The sequence below is a fragment of the Lonchura striata genome, chromosome 3 (assembly GCF_046129695.1).
Source record: "Lonchura striata isolate bLonStr1 chromosome 3, bLonStr1.mat, whole genome shotgun sequence".
Lineage (NCBI taxonomy): Eukaryota > Metazoa > Chordata > Aves > Passeriformes > Estrildidae > Lonchura > Lonchura striata.
Genome location: NC_134605.1, coordinates 2,945,388 through 2,961,310, shown reverse-complemented (window position 1 = coordinate 2,961,310; position 15,923 = coordinate 2,945,388). Strand labels below are relative to the sequence as shown.

The 15,923-nt window shown below is 39.1% G+C and overlaps 1 protein-coding gene across 1 annotated transcript in view; it reads left to right on the top strand.

The window, feature by feature from the left end:
- Positions 1-2,359: 2,359 nt before the first annotated feature.
- PPP3R1 (protein phosphatase 3 regulatory subunit B, alpha) overlaps positions 2,360-15,923 on the top strand; it is a 37,881-nt gene continuing 24,317 nt past the window's right edge. Inside the window, exon 1 of the mRNA XM_021555863.3 lies at positions 2,360-2,580. Coding sequence (XP_021411538.1) covers positions 2,578-2,580 — 3 coding nt within the window. The 5' untranslated portion in view covers positions 2,360-2,577. The remainder of the gene's footprint in view (positions 2,581-15,923) is intronic.

Sequence of the window (15,923 nt, the reverse complement as noted above, 5' to 3'; positions counted from 1 at the left end):
AAAGGATGTGGCTCGGCCAGGAGATGGGCCATGGCTGGAGAGATACCCTAGATGGATACCATGGAAATCCTCAGGCAAATACATGTGAATGTATTCCTGTAAATTTCATCAAGGGATTCAACAACTCCGGATGCTGAATTGTTCTTCCTCATCACCAAAAAAGAAAATCTTATTAACCTATGGACTCTGAATGGAAGAAAAGACTGACTGCCGAAATCTTGGCCTCAGGCAGAATTTTTCCTACAAAAACCGTTTGTACCAGAATGGGGAGGTGGGCATAGAGGAAATCCTCTGTTGAGGTGACTTCTTGTCGCACACCCAGGCCAGACCCCAGGCTCAGCACTGTCCTTTCCTTGTGGCTGGCTAGATAGAATTCGATTGCAAAACAAATACTTTATTTTTTCCATTTTTTAATTTGGCTGGAAAAATTTTAATTTATAACAGTATCATGGAAATCCTCAGGCAGATACATGTGAATGCAGCGTTTTTGTAAATTTTATCAAGAGATTCACCAACTCCCGGAAACTGAATTGTTCTTCCTCGTCACCAAAAAAGAAAATCTTATTAACCTATGGACTCTGAATGGAAGAAAAGACTGAAATCTTGGCCTCGGATGGAATTTTTCCCATAAAAACCGCTTGTGCCGGGATGGAGGTGTGTGGGCATAGGGGAAAACCTCTGCTGAGGTGACTCCTTGTTGCACACGCAGGGACGAACACAGGCTCAGCACTGTCCTTTCCTTGTGGCTGGCTAGATAGAATTCGATTGCAAAACAAATACTTTATTTTTTCCATTTTTTAATTTGGCTAGATAAATTTTCATTTATAACAGCCTCAGGCGGAATTTTTCCTGTGAAAACCGTTTGTACCAGAATGGTGAGGTGGGCATGGAGGAAAACCACTCCTGAGGCTGACTTGTTGCACACCCAGGGCCTTTCCTTGTGGCTGGCTAGATAGAAATTGATTGCAAAATAAATACTTTATTTGTTTCACTTTAATTTATCTGGACAAATTTTCATTTATAACAGCCTCAGGCGGAATTTTTCCTGTGAAAACCGTTTGTACCAGAATGGTGAGGTGGGCATGGAGGAAAACCACTCCTGAGGCTGACTTGTTGCACACCCAGGGCCTTTCCTTGTGGCTGGCTAGATAGAAATTGATTGCAAAATAAACACTTTATTTGTTTCACTTTAATTTATCTGGACAAATTTTCATTTATAACAGCCTCAGGCGGAATTTTTCCTGTGAAAACCGTTTGTACCAGAATGGTGAGGTGGGCATGGAGGAAAACCACTCCTGAGGCTGACTTGTTGCACACCCAGGGCCTTTCCTTGTGGCTAGCTAGATAGAACTTGATTGCAAAATAAATACTTTGTTTCATTTTAATTTATCTGGACAAATTTTCATTTATAACAGCCTCAGGCGGAATTTTTCCTGTGAAAACCGTTTGTACCAGAATGGTGAGGTGGGCATGGAGGAAAACCACTCCTGAGGCTGACTTGTTGCACACCCAGGGCCTTTCCTTGTGGCTGGCTAGATAGAAATTGATTGCAAAATAAATACTTTATTTGTTTCACTTTAATTTATCTGGACAAATTTTCATTTATAACAGCCTCAGGCGGAATTTTTCCTGTGAAAACCGTTTGTACCAGAATGGTGAGGTGGGCATGGAGGAAAACCACTCCTGAGGCTGACTTGTTGCACACCCAGGGCCTTTCCTTGTGGCTAGCTAGATAGAACTTGATTGCAAAATAAATACTTTGTTTAATTTTAATTTATCTGGACAAATTTTCATTTATAACAGCCTCAGGCAGAATTTTTCCTGTGAAAACCGTTTGTACCAGAATGGTGAGGTGGGCATGGAGGAAAACCACTCCTGAGGCTGACTTGTTGCACACCCAGGGCCTTTCCTTGTGGCTGGCTAGATAGAACTTGATTGCAAAATAAATACTTTATTTGTTTAATTTTAATTTATCTGGACAAATTTTCATTTATAACAGCCTCAGGCAGAATTTTTCCTGTGAAAACCGTTTGTACCAGAATGGTGAGGTGGGCATGGAGGAAAACCACTCCTGAGGCTGACTTGTTGCACACCCAGGGCCTTTCCTTGTGGCTGGCTAGATAGAACTTGATTGCAAAATAAACACTTTAATTGTTTCACTTTAATTTGTCTGGACAAATCTTCACTTATAACACAGCGGTGACACTCGATGGTCTCAAAAAACCCAAAAAACACCTCTCCCGCGCCGCCAGCCCCACAGGGGCGCGCCCGCCGCCATTTTGCGCTCCCGCGGGGCCGTGAGGGGCGAGCCCCGCCCGCGGCGCGGCGCGGTGCCCGGATGTGCGAGCCCCGCCCCTCCGCCCCGCGCCAGCGCCGCTCTCGCCCCCTGCCTCCCTCCCTGCTCGCTCGCTCGCTCCGTGCGCGGCCAGCGGCGCCTTTGCCGCATTACGGGAGCGCCACCGGCAGCGCCATCGGCGGCGGACTGCGACTGGCAACGGCGGCGGCCACGCCGGACACCGCACAGCGAGGCCGGCGGATTCATCAGCGGGGGGAGACGCCTGACGCCCACCCGCCGCCATGGTGAGGACCCTCCCTCGCTCTTGCCCTCCCTCGCTCTTCCCCCCGCCCCGCTGGAATATTCCAGACCGGGCCGGGGCCCCCCACCGCCGCTCCGCCTCGGCGCTGCCCTGCCCCTGACCCGGCTCCTCCCGCCGCCCCGGGCCGTCCACGTCCTCCCGCGGCGAGCGCTTCTCTCGGGGCTCCCTCCCCGCATCCCCCGCGCTCCTCCGCCGCCCACGGAGCCCCGCTGGCTCTGCGCTCCTCCCTCCGCCGCCCCAGCAGCGCTCGTCGGGCTCGGCCCTTCCCTTCCCTTCCCCAGCACCCTCCGAGCTCGCCCCCGCCCGGCCCTCCCCGCCGTGCGGGCATTCGCCTCGCTCGGCTGTTCCCCGGAGGCCTGGCGGAGCCGCTCCCGAAGGGAACCGCGGCGATTCCGCTGCCCGCAGCTCGGCGGGGCTGTCCCCCCGCCCCCGGCGCAGCAGCAGCCGTGCTGCCGTCGGCGTGCGGAGCGGAAAGCTGCACCGCGCGATGGACGGGATCGCTGTGCCGGGGGCGCAGAGCTGGCGCTGCGCATCCCGCGGGCGTGCCGTGTGTCCAGGTGTGTGTGCGCGCAAAACTCGCTCTGTGTTTTCAATCATGACGGGTTTAAATTTCCTCCTTCCTGCTGTGAAATTAACCTGGAGATACAGTATGGAGTCCTGTAGTATTTTACGTCGACACTAGGGGTGTCTCCTGCTATTCACCGCTGCCAAGAAATCAACGCCCTGTTTTTTAATAAACATTTATTTTAGCCTAAATTATGCAGCACTCTGGCTGCAGGAAGACCTGGCAATATTTTGGTTTTACTGCTGGAGAAATACAAGTAGTTTAAATTTTTTTTGTTGTTGTTTTTAACCCTTTCAGAGCGAGGCCAGCTGGTTATCACATTTCACGTTAGACCTCACGGGGCCTGGAAGTAAAAAATGGGTTTCCTTCTGTTTTTAAGCAGGCATTGCAGTCTTTCCTTTAAAAAATAAAGTTGTGGCAGAAACTAATGTGCCATGCTCAGGCTGGTTTTCTGTGTGCACTTTAATAGATGTGCATTTGGAGAAGTGCTTTGAAGTGTATAAAGCTTTGGTTTTGGTTGGGAGCACATCGAGACCTGGGGGGGAAGAAAAGTTCATATTTTTAGAACAAGGTATCAATGAATTTGAGGCTTAAAAAAATTATCACTTATGCCATGATTGTAGTACTGCTGATTACTTGGAATGTATAAGTCATCGTGAACAATGATCATTTTCTACACAACAGTTGTGCCAGTAGTTGGATCTTCTGTGAAAATTTTGTTCTCAAAGACCTGCCAGATGAGATAAAGTAACATACATAAAAGGAAAACAATATTATTGAACTATGATGCCCATGTACGTGTCAGTGACCTTTAATTAATTTAACTTTCATGTATTATTACCTTCGGTTATTTTATCATCTGTTGTAACTAAAGCTTTCCTATGAACTTTTGATGGTGTAATCATGTTGATCATTACTTCATTGCTTCCTGAATAGTATTTGTGTATGATGCATTGCAATGTGGACATGCATATACTGGGGAAAAAAGGTGTTATGCTATAAGTGTCATCTCTGCCAGTAGAGATGCTTGTTTGCTTAAGTTAGCAGAGCAGTACTGTAGCTGTATCACTACACTGGCTCTGGTACCACCTGATCTTAGGTGCCTTTTAGTCTGAAAATCAATATAAAACTATATATTAACAAAAAAACACACCCAGCATTTCATTTAAGTTGCTATTCTTTTTTTTGTCGTCTTTAATCAGGGGATGTTTTCATTAAGAGGGAGTACATCTTTTAATGGAGTACATCTTGTTTCAGCCCTTAGGGTATTAGAGAAATTCCTTTTTCACAGTCTAGAGCAACATTTCTTTTGTGCTCTTGCAGAATGAGAGAGCTGATAGTAATGGTGAAAAAAGAGGTGAAATTATTGTTGTGTTTGTAATAGATACAAACACAACAATAAGCTAAAACAAAAACATCTAGTGAGTCAAAGAATGTTCTCTTGGATGTTTAGGTGTAGCTGGTTTGAAAATAACCTGTCAGAGCATACGATGATGAGTCCATTACATAATGCTGGAAGTAATGTTGATAAGCTATTTTTGTCAGGGTTGACTTAGCAAGTTTTTCCTATGAGTAGTGTTTTCTAGGAAAAGGTAAACAGCACAGATAAAGGTATTAAATGATTTTAGTTTTAGATTAATTCTGTCTTCTTGGGATGGTCTGTGTTCTGGTTCATATCCAGTTCTCAAACTTCATAGATGTAGTACAGAAGGCCCAGAATTCTACAGGAATCACCCAAAACATGTTACATCGAGCATCCATCTTAACTAGCCTCTTATTCAGTTGTTTTGATTCACTTCATTTGAATACTAGTGCCTCTGGTGCATTTTCTCCAGCTGGAGCTGATCTAACACTGGTTCTAAATTACTGGAGTAAAGAACATCCTAAGCAGTTTTTTTTTTTTTTAATAAAATATAAAAACAACCCCAGAAGACCATCTTAAACAATTCTTTACTATTTAGCAGGGAGGGTGTTACATGTTTTGGTTATTATCTGAACAAAAAGCTAGTTATTCCTAAACAGGAAGATAGAGCCTGTTGGTGGAGAGGGAAAAAGACTTTTTAAAAAGTAATTATGTTTTTTCACCATTCCTGTGGCAGAAGTAGAATTCTGTTTTTGTATGGTTTAACTATTAATTTAACAACAGGGAGAATGACAGCTGCGTAGGTGAAGGGAAAATAATTCGTGGTGGGCATACCTCAGAAGCTTCAGTATATTCATCACCTGAGGCATTTGGCTTAGCAGGTGAAAGGAAAATTTTAAGGGAGTGGATTAATAACACCTGAATTGTGGGGTTTATTCATATCTCAAAGTACATGGGACTGTCTACTCTCTTATTACTGCCAGAGTAAGAGAATTCAGTAATTCTGGTATTTCCGAGGAAACGAGATGAGGCAGAAATGCACATTTTTATGCCAAACCATTTTTCTTTATCTGCTTCTACCTCCTCCCAGAATGGTTCAGGGTGGAAGGTGCCACAGTGGGTCACCTGGTTGCACCTCCCTGCTCAATCAGGGAGCACATTGCACAGTGCCCAGGTGCTTCTGGAATATCTCCAGGGAGGGAGGAGACTCCACACCCTCTCTGGCTGATCTGTTCCAGTGCAGGGTCACTGCACAGTAAAAAAAATCTTCCTCATGTTCAGGTAGAAGTTGTGTGCAGCAGTTTCTGCCCATTGCTCTTGTCCACAGAGCCTGGTCCACCCTTCTGGAACCCTCCCTTCAAATACTGATACACATTGGTTAGGTCCTGCTTCCCTCAGCCTTTCCTTGTAAGAGAGATGCTCCTGCCTCTTAATCTAGGTACTGAATTGATGCTTACCTGGCAGTGTTACAGAAGAAACAGCTTTTTCTTAAATTTTAGGTGTGCTTAATAATGTCCTTCAACTGTAATTCATAAATTAATCTTGCATAAGATTTTTCAACATTGCTTTGATTTTTATTCTTCTAGTTTGAAGAATTGTTTTGCTTTCCCTCCCCATTTTTACTGCTTGTATGTAGCTGTGTTTCACTGCAAAAAACTGTCCTCTCAGACATTTTAAATCTGAATGGTAATTGAGTGTAACATGCTGTAGGTTGGACTCAGTGATCTCAGAGGTCTTTTCCAGCCTAACTGAGTCCATGATTCTAAAGACTTTGGTTTAACTATGTGAAATGATGATGAAAAATTGTTTTCGTGGAAAAACATATTTAGTAATTTGAGCTAATATGTGACTTCTTGAAAGCAATTTGCTCTCGATTTCCTTGCCGCTCCTCTTCCTTGCCAAGCCTGTTTTCCCTTCTCTGTGTAATATCATTTGTCAGGTTGTAATTGTGAGAAAAATTAGTAAAAAATTAGAACAGTTCTTTGTTCATTGGCAGCCAGTTCATATAGTGACATATTTCCCACTTCTCCATCGTGTTCTTCTGGACTGCATGTTTTTCTGTTTTCCTGACCTTGTTTATTCCTCTATGTTCCTCACAGAAGGACCGTGGGGATAAAGGGGACTGGCTGTTTCCATACTTCCTACATGCTATTTCTTAGCCAGAATCAGCAGAAACAGAGAAGGTGCTACTGTGTGGTGTCCTTGTCATGGAGGAGTGAGCACTGTGAGGATGGGGGAGTAAGAATTGAGGTGGTGGGGAAGGAATGATGACAGGAATATGTCAACATAAAAAGAGGAGTAAAAAGTGGTTATGCTTAAAAATTATGCAGCTGTAACCTCTGAGAAGGATACCATTAGAAAATAAGCATATTGTTTGACTCACAGGCCTATGTTAATTAAAATATAGAAAAGTTGGAACTCCTGAAACAGTTGGAATTTTGTTGGCTGACATGATTTTATAAATTACTTAAATATGTTCTTTCTTTCCCAAAGACTGTAAGAATTGAACTTGCTGTGCTCTTGTTCTGCAAATGGAGCAGGTCGAGGTCATGGCAAGGTAGTAAACTTATCCTAGGTCCTTGTTATTGTTTAGAAGTTAGCATTAGTATGTGGTACTGGCGATGTGTGTTTGTAGCTTTGAAAACAAATATATCTAAATCAAATTAGCTATTACAAATTTAGGGGTCTTGGGACTTGGAGTTAAAATGCAGTCTCTAGAAAACATGCTGTGCATTGTCCATTTGGCTTAGGGGATGTGATGGTGTTCAGTAGTCACTGGCTGCCTTCTTCCAACATCTTTGTCACAGCGTTTTAGCCAATTAAAAGTGACTGCTTTTAGAAATTAGAGCTGGAGATGGGCATTTAATATCTTGCAAAAGCTACTCTGTTTTGTAGTTGTCAGTGGCCTAAAGTAATCTGGACACCAGCAGTGTCAGAAAGATCAGCTACAGAGATTGCCTTAATGTGCTGAATGAAGTGGGAAAGTCTTGGACATGCATCATCATCTTTTAATCTGTATTAGATAATCTTTTGAAATACCAGTTCAGGTATTCTGGGAAAGTCCAGGACTAGAAGCAATATATTCTACTTGGTGTAGAATCTGTGCATACAATTTGTGCATGCAATACAATGATGTAGCTGGATTTTTTTTTTTTGGTCACTGGATGAAATAATGTATTTAGTAATATTGAGATTATTTTAATGAGGGCTAAGCTTAAATTATATCTTGACTTTCTATTCAGGTCTTATGTATATAATTTGAGTGGCAGAAATCTGTGGAGAGTTGGGGTTTTTTTAAGTTTCAGGTGTGTCTAAGAATAAAACCCCTGTCTTTCAAGGGAAGTAATTTCTGGAGTGTCATTTCTTCTTAATTTTGACATTCTTTGTAGCTTGAAAATTTTAATTTGATAGCTATAGTTTATTAGGCTTTTTCCATATAGACAGTGTTTTTTTAGATGTTGCTACAAGAACTTTGTGCAAAACTGTGTTGATGATACAAAACAGGCTAGAGACTATATCTGACTCACTTGTAACTTGACAGTCATTTGGCCTTGCTGTTGATACTCCCTTCCACAATTAAGGAAGAAATCTAGTGATATAAATAATCCTTAACTGCATTAAATGTGCTGGATTAAAGGCAGCATTTTTTATGAACTGCCAATAAAAATCTTGGCTTTTGAGCTGTAAGCAGTGAATATTTGCAGAGTCTGTGTTGATGAATATTTTTAAGCAAACTTAAGGCAAAGAACTGAAGCTTGAATTAGTTTAACGTTACAGTAGTTCATAACATAGGTAAGGTATGAATTTAAAAAAATGTAGTAAGACATTTATGGAAGCAATTCAGTCAGAATTTGGGAGGGGCAGGAGAGGAAGGAATGGGACAACAGATAGGAAGCCCAGAAATGAAGCCCAGGCTTGATATGTTCTGGGATGAAACCAAGCTACTGGAAAAGTGGATTCAGCTGTGATTTCACTAGAACACAATCCTAGCATCATCTTTAAATGCTGTGGAACTTTTACTTCCTCTGATGTATTTGTGACAAATATAGAGATTTTTTTACCCCTTATCTTCATCAGCTGGAAACTACAGGACTCTTTTTCTACCTCTTCTCAGTTGTTACCTTGTGAATATCTCCTCTGTGTGCATTTATCAAATGCTTTGGTTTATTTTGTAATAAGTGGTAAAGGACAAAACCAACTGTTGTTTTACTGCTGACTGTGTAGGTTCTGAATAGCATCATTGAAGTTGAAAAAAGTCACTTGAATTCCCTCTGCTGAATGACACTGTGGCTAGCAGAGAGGACTTTAAAAGGAGTTGTTTGGTTTGTTTTGGGTTTCTTTTTCAATAAACTCCATGGCTATGCTTCAGGCCTGAGCTTGTGAAGGAGAACTCATGTACTTTGTAGGCATGATGACTGAGGAGCTTTTCAGTCTTGTGTATATAAGATGTTCCCTTGGGAAGTTTAATTTAGTATTGAGCCACTGCTAACAGGCTTAGCACTGTGGTATCTGAGTAGTGGTGGGTCAGTTTTGTTGATAATGCTGAAGTGACACTTCACAGATTTTTTTTTAGATTAAAGCTTGATTGCATGTAGATCTGCTAACAAGTCTAGAAAAAAAATCTGTGATAAATAGGAGAACTTCTAAGCAGAAGTAATGAAAATGTCAGGTGAATAAGTAGACTTGATTTTTATATTTGACTCAAGTAGACTATCTTGGCACTCTAATTTTCTTCTCAAAGGTATCAAGTAAAATATCAATTTGCCACTTATTAAAATTTTCCAGTGATTCTTATAAAAGCAGTGTTAGTTTCCCTGAGATATTTTATTCAAAACACTGTTTATTTTATTAATAAGACTAAGGCATTTGCAGTAGATACCACTGGTGTTAGGGTTTGGGTGTTTTGTTTTTTTTTCAGACAGTGCATTGAAAAATCAGATAAAGGTAATTTGTAAAATATGAAAGGTTAGTAAGTTTGAATCTTGTGTACTCTTGAATGCTATAGTGCAGCTCTAGTGTTGGTGCAGCTGAGTTTTGCTGAAGGTCAATTCTGAAAATTTCTCTTTTGAGAGACCTTGATAAAATGGGATGGTGAGTTAAAAGGTGGCCAGAAGCCCTTTTGTGGTGAGAAAAGAGAGAAAACAAGACATGTGAGTCAAGGGGTCTAAAATGGAGCAGAATGGGAAGATGGTGGGTTTAGATGTAGGCATTTTTATGTAATGAGGTAGAAATAGCTCTATAGCAGGGGGCAGAACAACTAATGAGTCCAGAAAAATTGGCTTTAGAGAAAGGATGGGTTTTGCTAGTAGTTTTATCTACTTTCTCAGAGATATTGTGTAGCATCTGTGCAGTGCTGTAAACGTTGTGTCAAACCTTGTTACCCAGTGTTTCACAGAGAGCTGCTAAAACACTTTGTTTAAAATTACAAGTGTTCTTTGATTTGCAGTTCATATTACAGACTAGTATGCAAATGTATATGCATTTATACTGCCTTTAATGCTTGCAAACTGCGAATTTTTGGAAGTATGGCACATGAAGATATAATATGGTGAGTAGGAGAAAAATGGTGGCCTGTGGTTCTGTGGACAGGTTGTGATTACGTGCACAATTGTGTCACTCTTTGGGTGGATTCTTGATTGTGAATAACTGGTAATTATTACTGGAAGTCCCTGGGGCTCTGCAGGATCCACTGGACTTCTTTTGGAAGCTGTAGAGCCTGTAAATACCAGTAATTTTTCTAGTGCTGCATTGATGTACTCTTATGCTTGCTTTTATGTACATTTACAACTTTCTATACATTTACTACTTAAAAAAATTTACAGCTGTTCAGGACAGCTGTTTATGGTTGTATTGTAATTACAGCAATTAATAAGCTTTGATTTCTGTCAAGATTAAGCAATCTTTAGCAAGTGCTAAAGTGCTTTAGTTTAGACATCTTAGAACTATTCTGGTAATGAGATTTTGGATAATTCTTCAAACATTTGACACTAATGTTTACAAACTACTGAAAATGGTTTCGACTTCTAATTTAAACTTTTGAGTACCCTATTACTAACTTGTAGCAAAAGTGGTAGTCGATATTTGCATTCCTGTATGTGAGAAATAAGCCGGTTCCTGTCATGAAGAACTTAACCTAAAATATTCTTCTAAATAGCATTTGAGTATTACTTAATATAACCAACTTCTGAATGGACATCACCTCAGTGTTATGATTAAAAATAGTCAGTATTTTCTGTATGGCATGTCATAAAAAGAAAACTGTTTGAAGGTTGCAAATGTTCCATAGCAGGGAGAACTTTAATTGAAAGCATTTATGTTGTTGGTTTGTTGGGGTTTTTGTTTGTTAGGTGTGTTTTTGTTTTGGTTTTTCTTTGTTATGTTTAATTTTGCTTCATTTTATTGGGAAATCTGTGATAATTGGAAGACTGGAAATTTATAATACATCTTCAGAAAACCAATTTCTAATTTGTGGAAAATTCTTGAGTGCTGGAAATTAAGCATTCATTTTAGAAAGGAAGCTGGTAATGCCAAAAAGACCTGTTTAATGATTTGTGAATTTCTTTATAATTACAGCGGATTTAGTCCCTCTGTTTTGGATCATAGTGTTGGTAGGGCCTGTTTTCAAACCATATAATTCATTTTTATTCTTTGTGAATCCTTGAATAGCATAAACTAAACCAGAACTTGTTAAAATGTCTCCATGTATTAGCTGACAGCTGCAAGTTCTGATTAAGTTATTTAACTTTATTAAAAAAGCAAAAGACAAAACTAAATTAGTGCTAACAGGTTGAGAGTACGAACAATGTCTATATTTCAGGTTCTGTTTCTATGCAACAATTCCCCTTCAGCACAGCCTGCTTCTTCCTTTGATTTGTACATCTTGCTCAGTTCTGCATCTTTGCCTCCTTGGTTGTTTTTTGTTCGTGTCAGTTTGTGAAATCAAATCCCATTTTTGAGCTGTCTTTTCTGTTTTGAGGTATGTGTCATTTTTACAATTCTTCACAGTGTTCTTCAGCCTCTTTTGTGATGGAGCCTGAATGACATTTTGCCTGCTTTGTGATCTCTTTTTTAATCATCCTGTTTCCTCTTTCTCTCTTCTTGCTGGGCAGTAAGACATTTATCTCCTTTCAAACCTAGATTTCTTTTTTTGATTTCCGAAGTGGTATTCAACTATTTACGAGTTTCTTACATGGGAAGAAAGGCTGGTGACAGCACTACTTGTGCAGCCTGTTTCTGTGCAGTGCTGGATGCTGACTTTCCTGACTCTGTGTGACTTTCTTTACTCTGTTCTAAGCCCCTGTGGCAGAGCCTCGTGAATTACTGATATTTTATGAGTTGGTTCTTACACTTCCCTGCTCAAGGGTGTTTGTTAAAACTGGCACTAAGCTGTTGTATACACTAGAGCTGCATCATCTTGGTTTTTTGCTTCAGGCCTTTTCAGATTAATTTGTAATACCTGTGCAACTGTTCCTAAAGCCTTTCCCTTTACTGTTAACACATGACTGAATATACTGTTGAAATCTAAAAATTTAGGAAAATCAGTTGGTGGAGAAAGATGTGCAGGTCATGTTGTCCTTGACTGTTTATAACCTCGCTGTTTTTGTGAATAGGGAATTATGTTGAAGTGCAGTAAAGTCTTTTACATTAAGTATCATAATACTGTTATATGATGCAGTATAATCTGTTAATATATCTTTGCTATTTTCTTTGCCCTCTATAAATACCACTTGCAGTGAATCAGCTGTCTAAACTCCCCTAAAAAAAAAAGCTACTTAAACTTATTTTCTAACTGATAGTGATCTTACATACTTTCCTTGCTCAAGTTTGTTAACAGTTTGTGGCAAGGGACCTTTGCTAGCTACATGAGGAAGAAATACATTAATTATGTGACATCGATGAATATATACAACTAGTTATAGAATTATATATTAACAAATACAGTGATTTGTATGTTCATCACTTGCTGTCAGAGGACAACACACTACATTTCATTCCTAGCTAAATTCTTACTTTTTGTATTTGTCTCAGCCTAATCAGGCACAAGGATCTGTAGCCATTTCTTGCTTTCTTGCAGAAATTAGGGAGATGGATTTATTTTTTTTTCTTTGCTTGGGGTTCTGTGACTGCTGTAGCTCCTTTTCTACTTTTTGGAAAAACTTCTACAAAGAGAAGTGTTCTTACTCCTTTCTAATGCTCACTGCATTGCTGAAGTGTAGTAGTAGGATACTGATCTAATGTTTTTTGGGTTTTTTCCTGCCTGTAGTGTTCAGGCTTTTGGAGTTAAATATCTTCATAGTACAAGCCAATCCAGAAGTTCAGAAACTTCAGAAGACTGAGCCATTCTTTAATTTACTCATATCTTGTATTTGGAGTATCACAATTCATATTTTTAAGAGGTAACTTTTGATTCTATAGGTATTGATAGCATTTGTGTTTTTGAAGATTACTCAAAAAGAAGTTTAAATTTGCAAGCAAGTCGTATACCTTAAGTGACTGTGTACTACTAGATGTGGTTGAAAAATATGCAGAGAAAAGAAAGCCTTTATTTCACACTTCTCATCAATCCAGTGGCAAGAGTGCTTGACTTGGAAGTATTACAGAGAATATAATTTTTTGACTGTTAATTTTGAAGGGTTCTTGAAATACCAGTTAACTTGGTAGAGTTTTTGCAGGGGTTAGTCTGTAGCACTCCTTGCTGAAGCTCCCAAGTTATTTTTTTTTTTTTTTTTCATTTTATAGTCGCAGGAAATGCTGAGAATTAAATTGGCCTAATTAAAAGCAACCTCATGAGAATATAGATAGAAAATTATATTTCAATATGGCTTTAGGTCAAGTTAATATCTTCTTGTAATATCTTCTTGTACCTATTTGTATGTAGGTCAGCCAGTGATGAGGTCGTTATTGCTTTGTGTTGAAGTGGAAGTTTGGAACGTTTTCTCTTTTCTGGGAAAAATTTGTTTTATCTTCAAATTGTTGTGGAGCAGGAGAGAAGCTGAAAGAGCTTTAGTTACCTACTAGATATTTTACCTTCAAAAAATCAGTGTTTTGACTCTTTTGGGTAATTTTGTCTTTTCTTAATTTGACAGAGTATGATATGCTAAATACCAGCTTGAGTATAATCTTAATTTCTGGTGAAAACTGTGGGACCCTGTAGTTCCACCAGGTTCTTGGTGATGCTTGCATGTTTTGCCCTAATGTTTTGAATGAAGTTTTGTTCCTTTGTTCTCTATCTTAGTTCACTTTTCCAAATCTGAAGTTGTTCTTTCACATGAATGTGACACAATTTACTGTTTGCAGTTGCTTGGATTTTCTGTGTTCATATTCACCAACAAAGGGGGAAAATGTCCTTTTACTAATGAAAAGATTAAATTGGTGATCGTGTCTGATATCCAGTTTATATCCATTATTGTCCCAAAAAGCAAGATCAGTGTGATATGCTTTGTTTTTTTGTTTCTCTTTAATATCTTGTTAAATGTAAGTTAATATAATTTCTTTGTTAATATGTTGGCTCTTAACTCTGAAAATCCCAGGACACCTCAGTCACTTGATAAAGTCTTCAGTCCCATTTTATGTTTTCTCCTACACTCTTTAGATAAGCTTTTGCACTGTATACTTCCAAAGCTGCCTTCTTTGAAATACTCTCTGAAGCTCTGCTTTTGTTATGCATAAAGATTTGTGGTTTGTTTCAGATTTGGGGGGAGGTTTGTAACTTGTCATTGATGTGTCTATTCTTTTGCAGTCGTTTGCATTTTCTACTTTGTTTTGTACTTGGATCACAAATGTTCTGGACAGTATGGGCTTGGTTTCATTTTTACTGGTGTGGAGTTAGTCCATGTAACAGCAGTGTCATGGGCTGGATTGAGTGGAAAACTTTACTGCAATTTTCTTTAATGCTGAAAAGGACCAGTTGCTGTGGTCTGCTCTTTAGCTAAGGGAATTGAATAAATTTCACTTTGTGTTGTAAACATAGAAAGAAGTTTTCTAGGTGAAACCAGTATATTGACCTAAGTGGAACAAATAAATTATCTTGTAAATTTTTCTGTGACTTCTTCAGAAGCAGTGGAGGAGCAAACTGTTAATCCCAAAACCTTCCCATTGTGATTCTTAATTGCATTAGAACTTCATTTAGTGGTGGCAGAATTTTATTGTTCCTCAACTAAAGATTGTGTTGCTTGAGAATCCTTCTGGGAAACTCCTTTCCTTGGCTTTTTGAGAGTTCATTATTCATTTATGCACTTGAAATTGCAGGGTTCTGAGAATTTTTGAGAGTGATGCAAGCTTAAGAAAGGTGAGCTTTAAAGTGATTGGATAGGCAGATTGGGTTGTTGCTGGTAAAGAGTAGCAGCTGGGAACTGCCAAAAATGAAATTGTGAAATGTACCTTAGCTCAAAGTTAACACTTTGGTTGCTGTCACTGTTTTTCTCTCAAGTTTTATTTACAGATTGCAATGTTTTTGCAAGTTTTTACAATGAAAGCTCTTAATGTTTTCTATGGTTTCTCATACATATGAGTCTTTGCTTTTCTCTTTCAAATAACAAGATTCATTTGTTAGTTTTCTAAATGTGGCACAATCTATTCTCTGCCTTACCTAGTTTTAAAAACTCATTGTTTGATTTGTTCTAGGACTTTTTATTATCAATCTGACATACTGCAAGCTTTACTAGGGAGATCATAAAATGGTACAGAAAATGTGAATAGTGTCACATATTACAGATGGGACAATTGAGTTAAGTTTATAGTAATCTAGTTATCCTTTAGGTTTTTATTATGTCTACATCAGACTTGTCTGAGATTATTTGGGAGAATATATACATACCTAGTAAATTATATCAGTGTATGCTCTGACCTCATGGCTTCTTGTGTCCTCCAAAATCAGGAAAAGGACTTTGCAGTAAAACTGGTTTTATCTTTGGTCATTCTTATTAAGCAATTTAGCAACCTGCTCTTTGTTGTTTCTTCTGGGTATATATGTCTCATTTTGTCTCGGGTGACTTTTTTTCTGGGAGATGCTGCAGGTGAGTAATGAGTGTTTGTGTCTGCATGTAGAGATCTATGATTAAACCAAACACTTAATCATACCTTTGAGATCATGCAAGTCTGGATTTTTGCTAGAAACTGAGCAAGTGTAACAGAGTTCAGAAAGGAAATGCTATGGGATTGGTGTATATAAATATATATCATATAATCCCTGCTGTAAGTGTGCAGATGTCATAGATTGCTTTTCAGTCTTGAACACTTGAAATTCAAAACATAAAAATTTTTAAAAATGGTTTTATCCTATTTGAATAGATGCACTTTTTATTGTTATGTTTCCCTTCAAAAAGCCAAATGATGTATTAAAGGCTGAATCCTCTCATAAATTACACTCTTGATTAATTTAATTTTTCTGTCTGGTAGA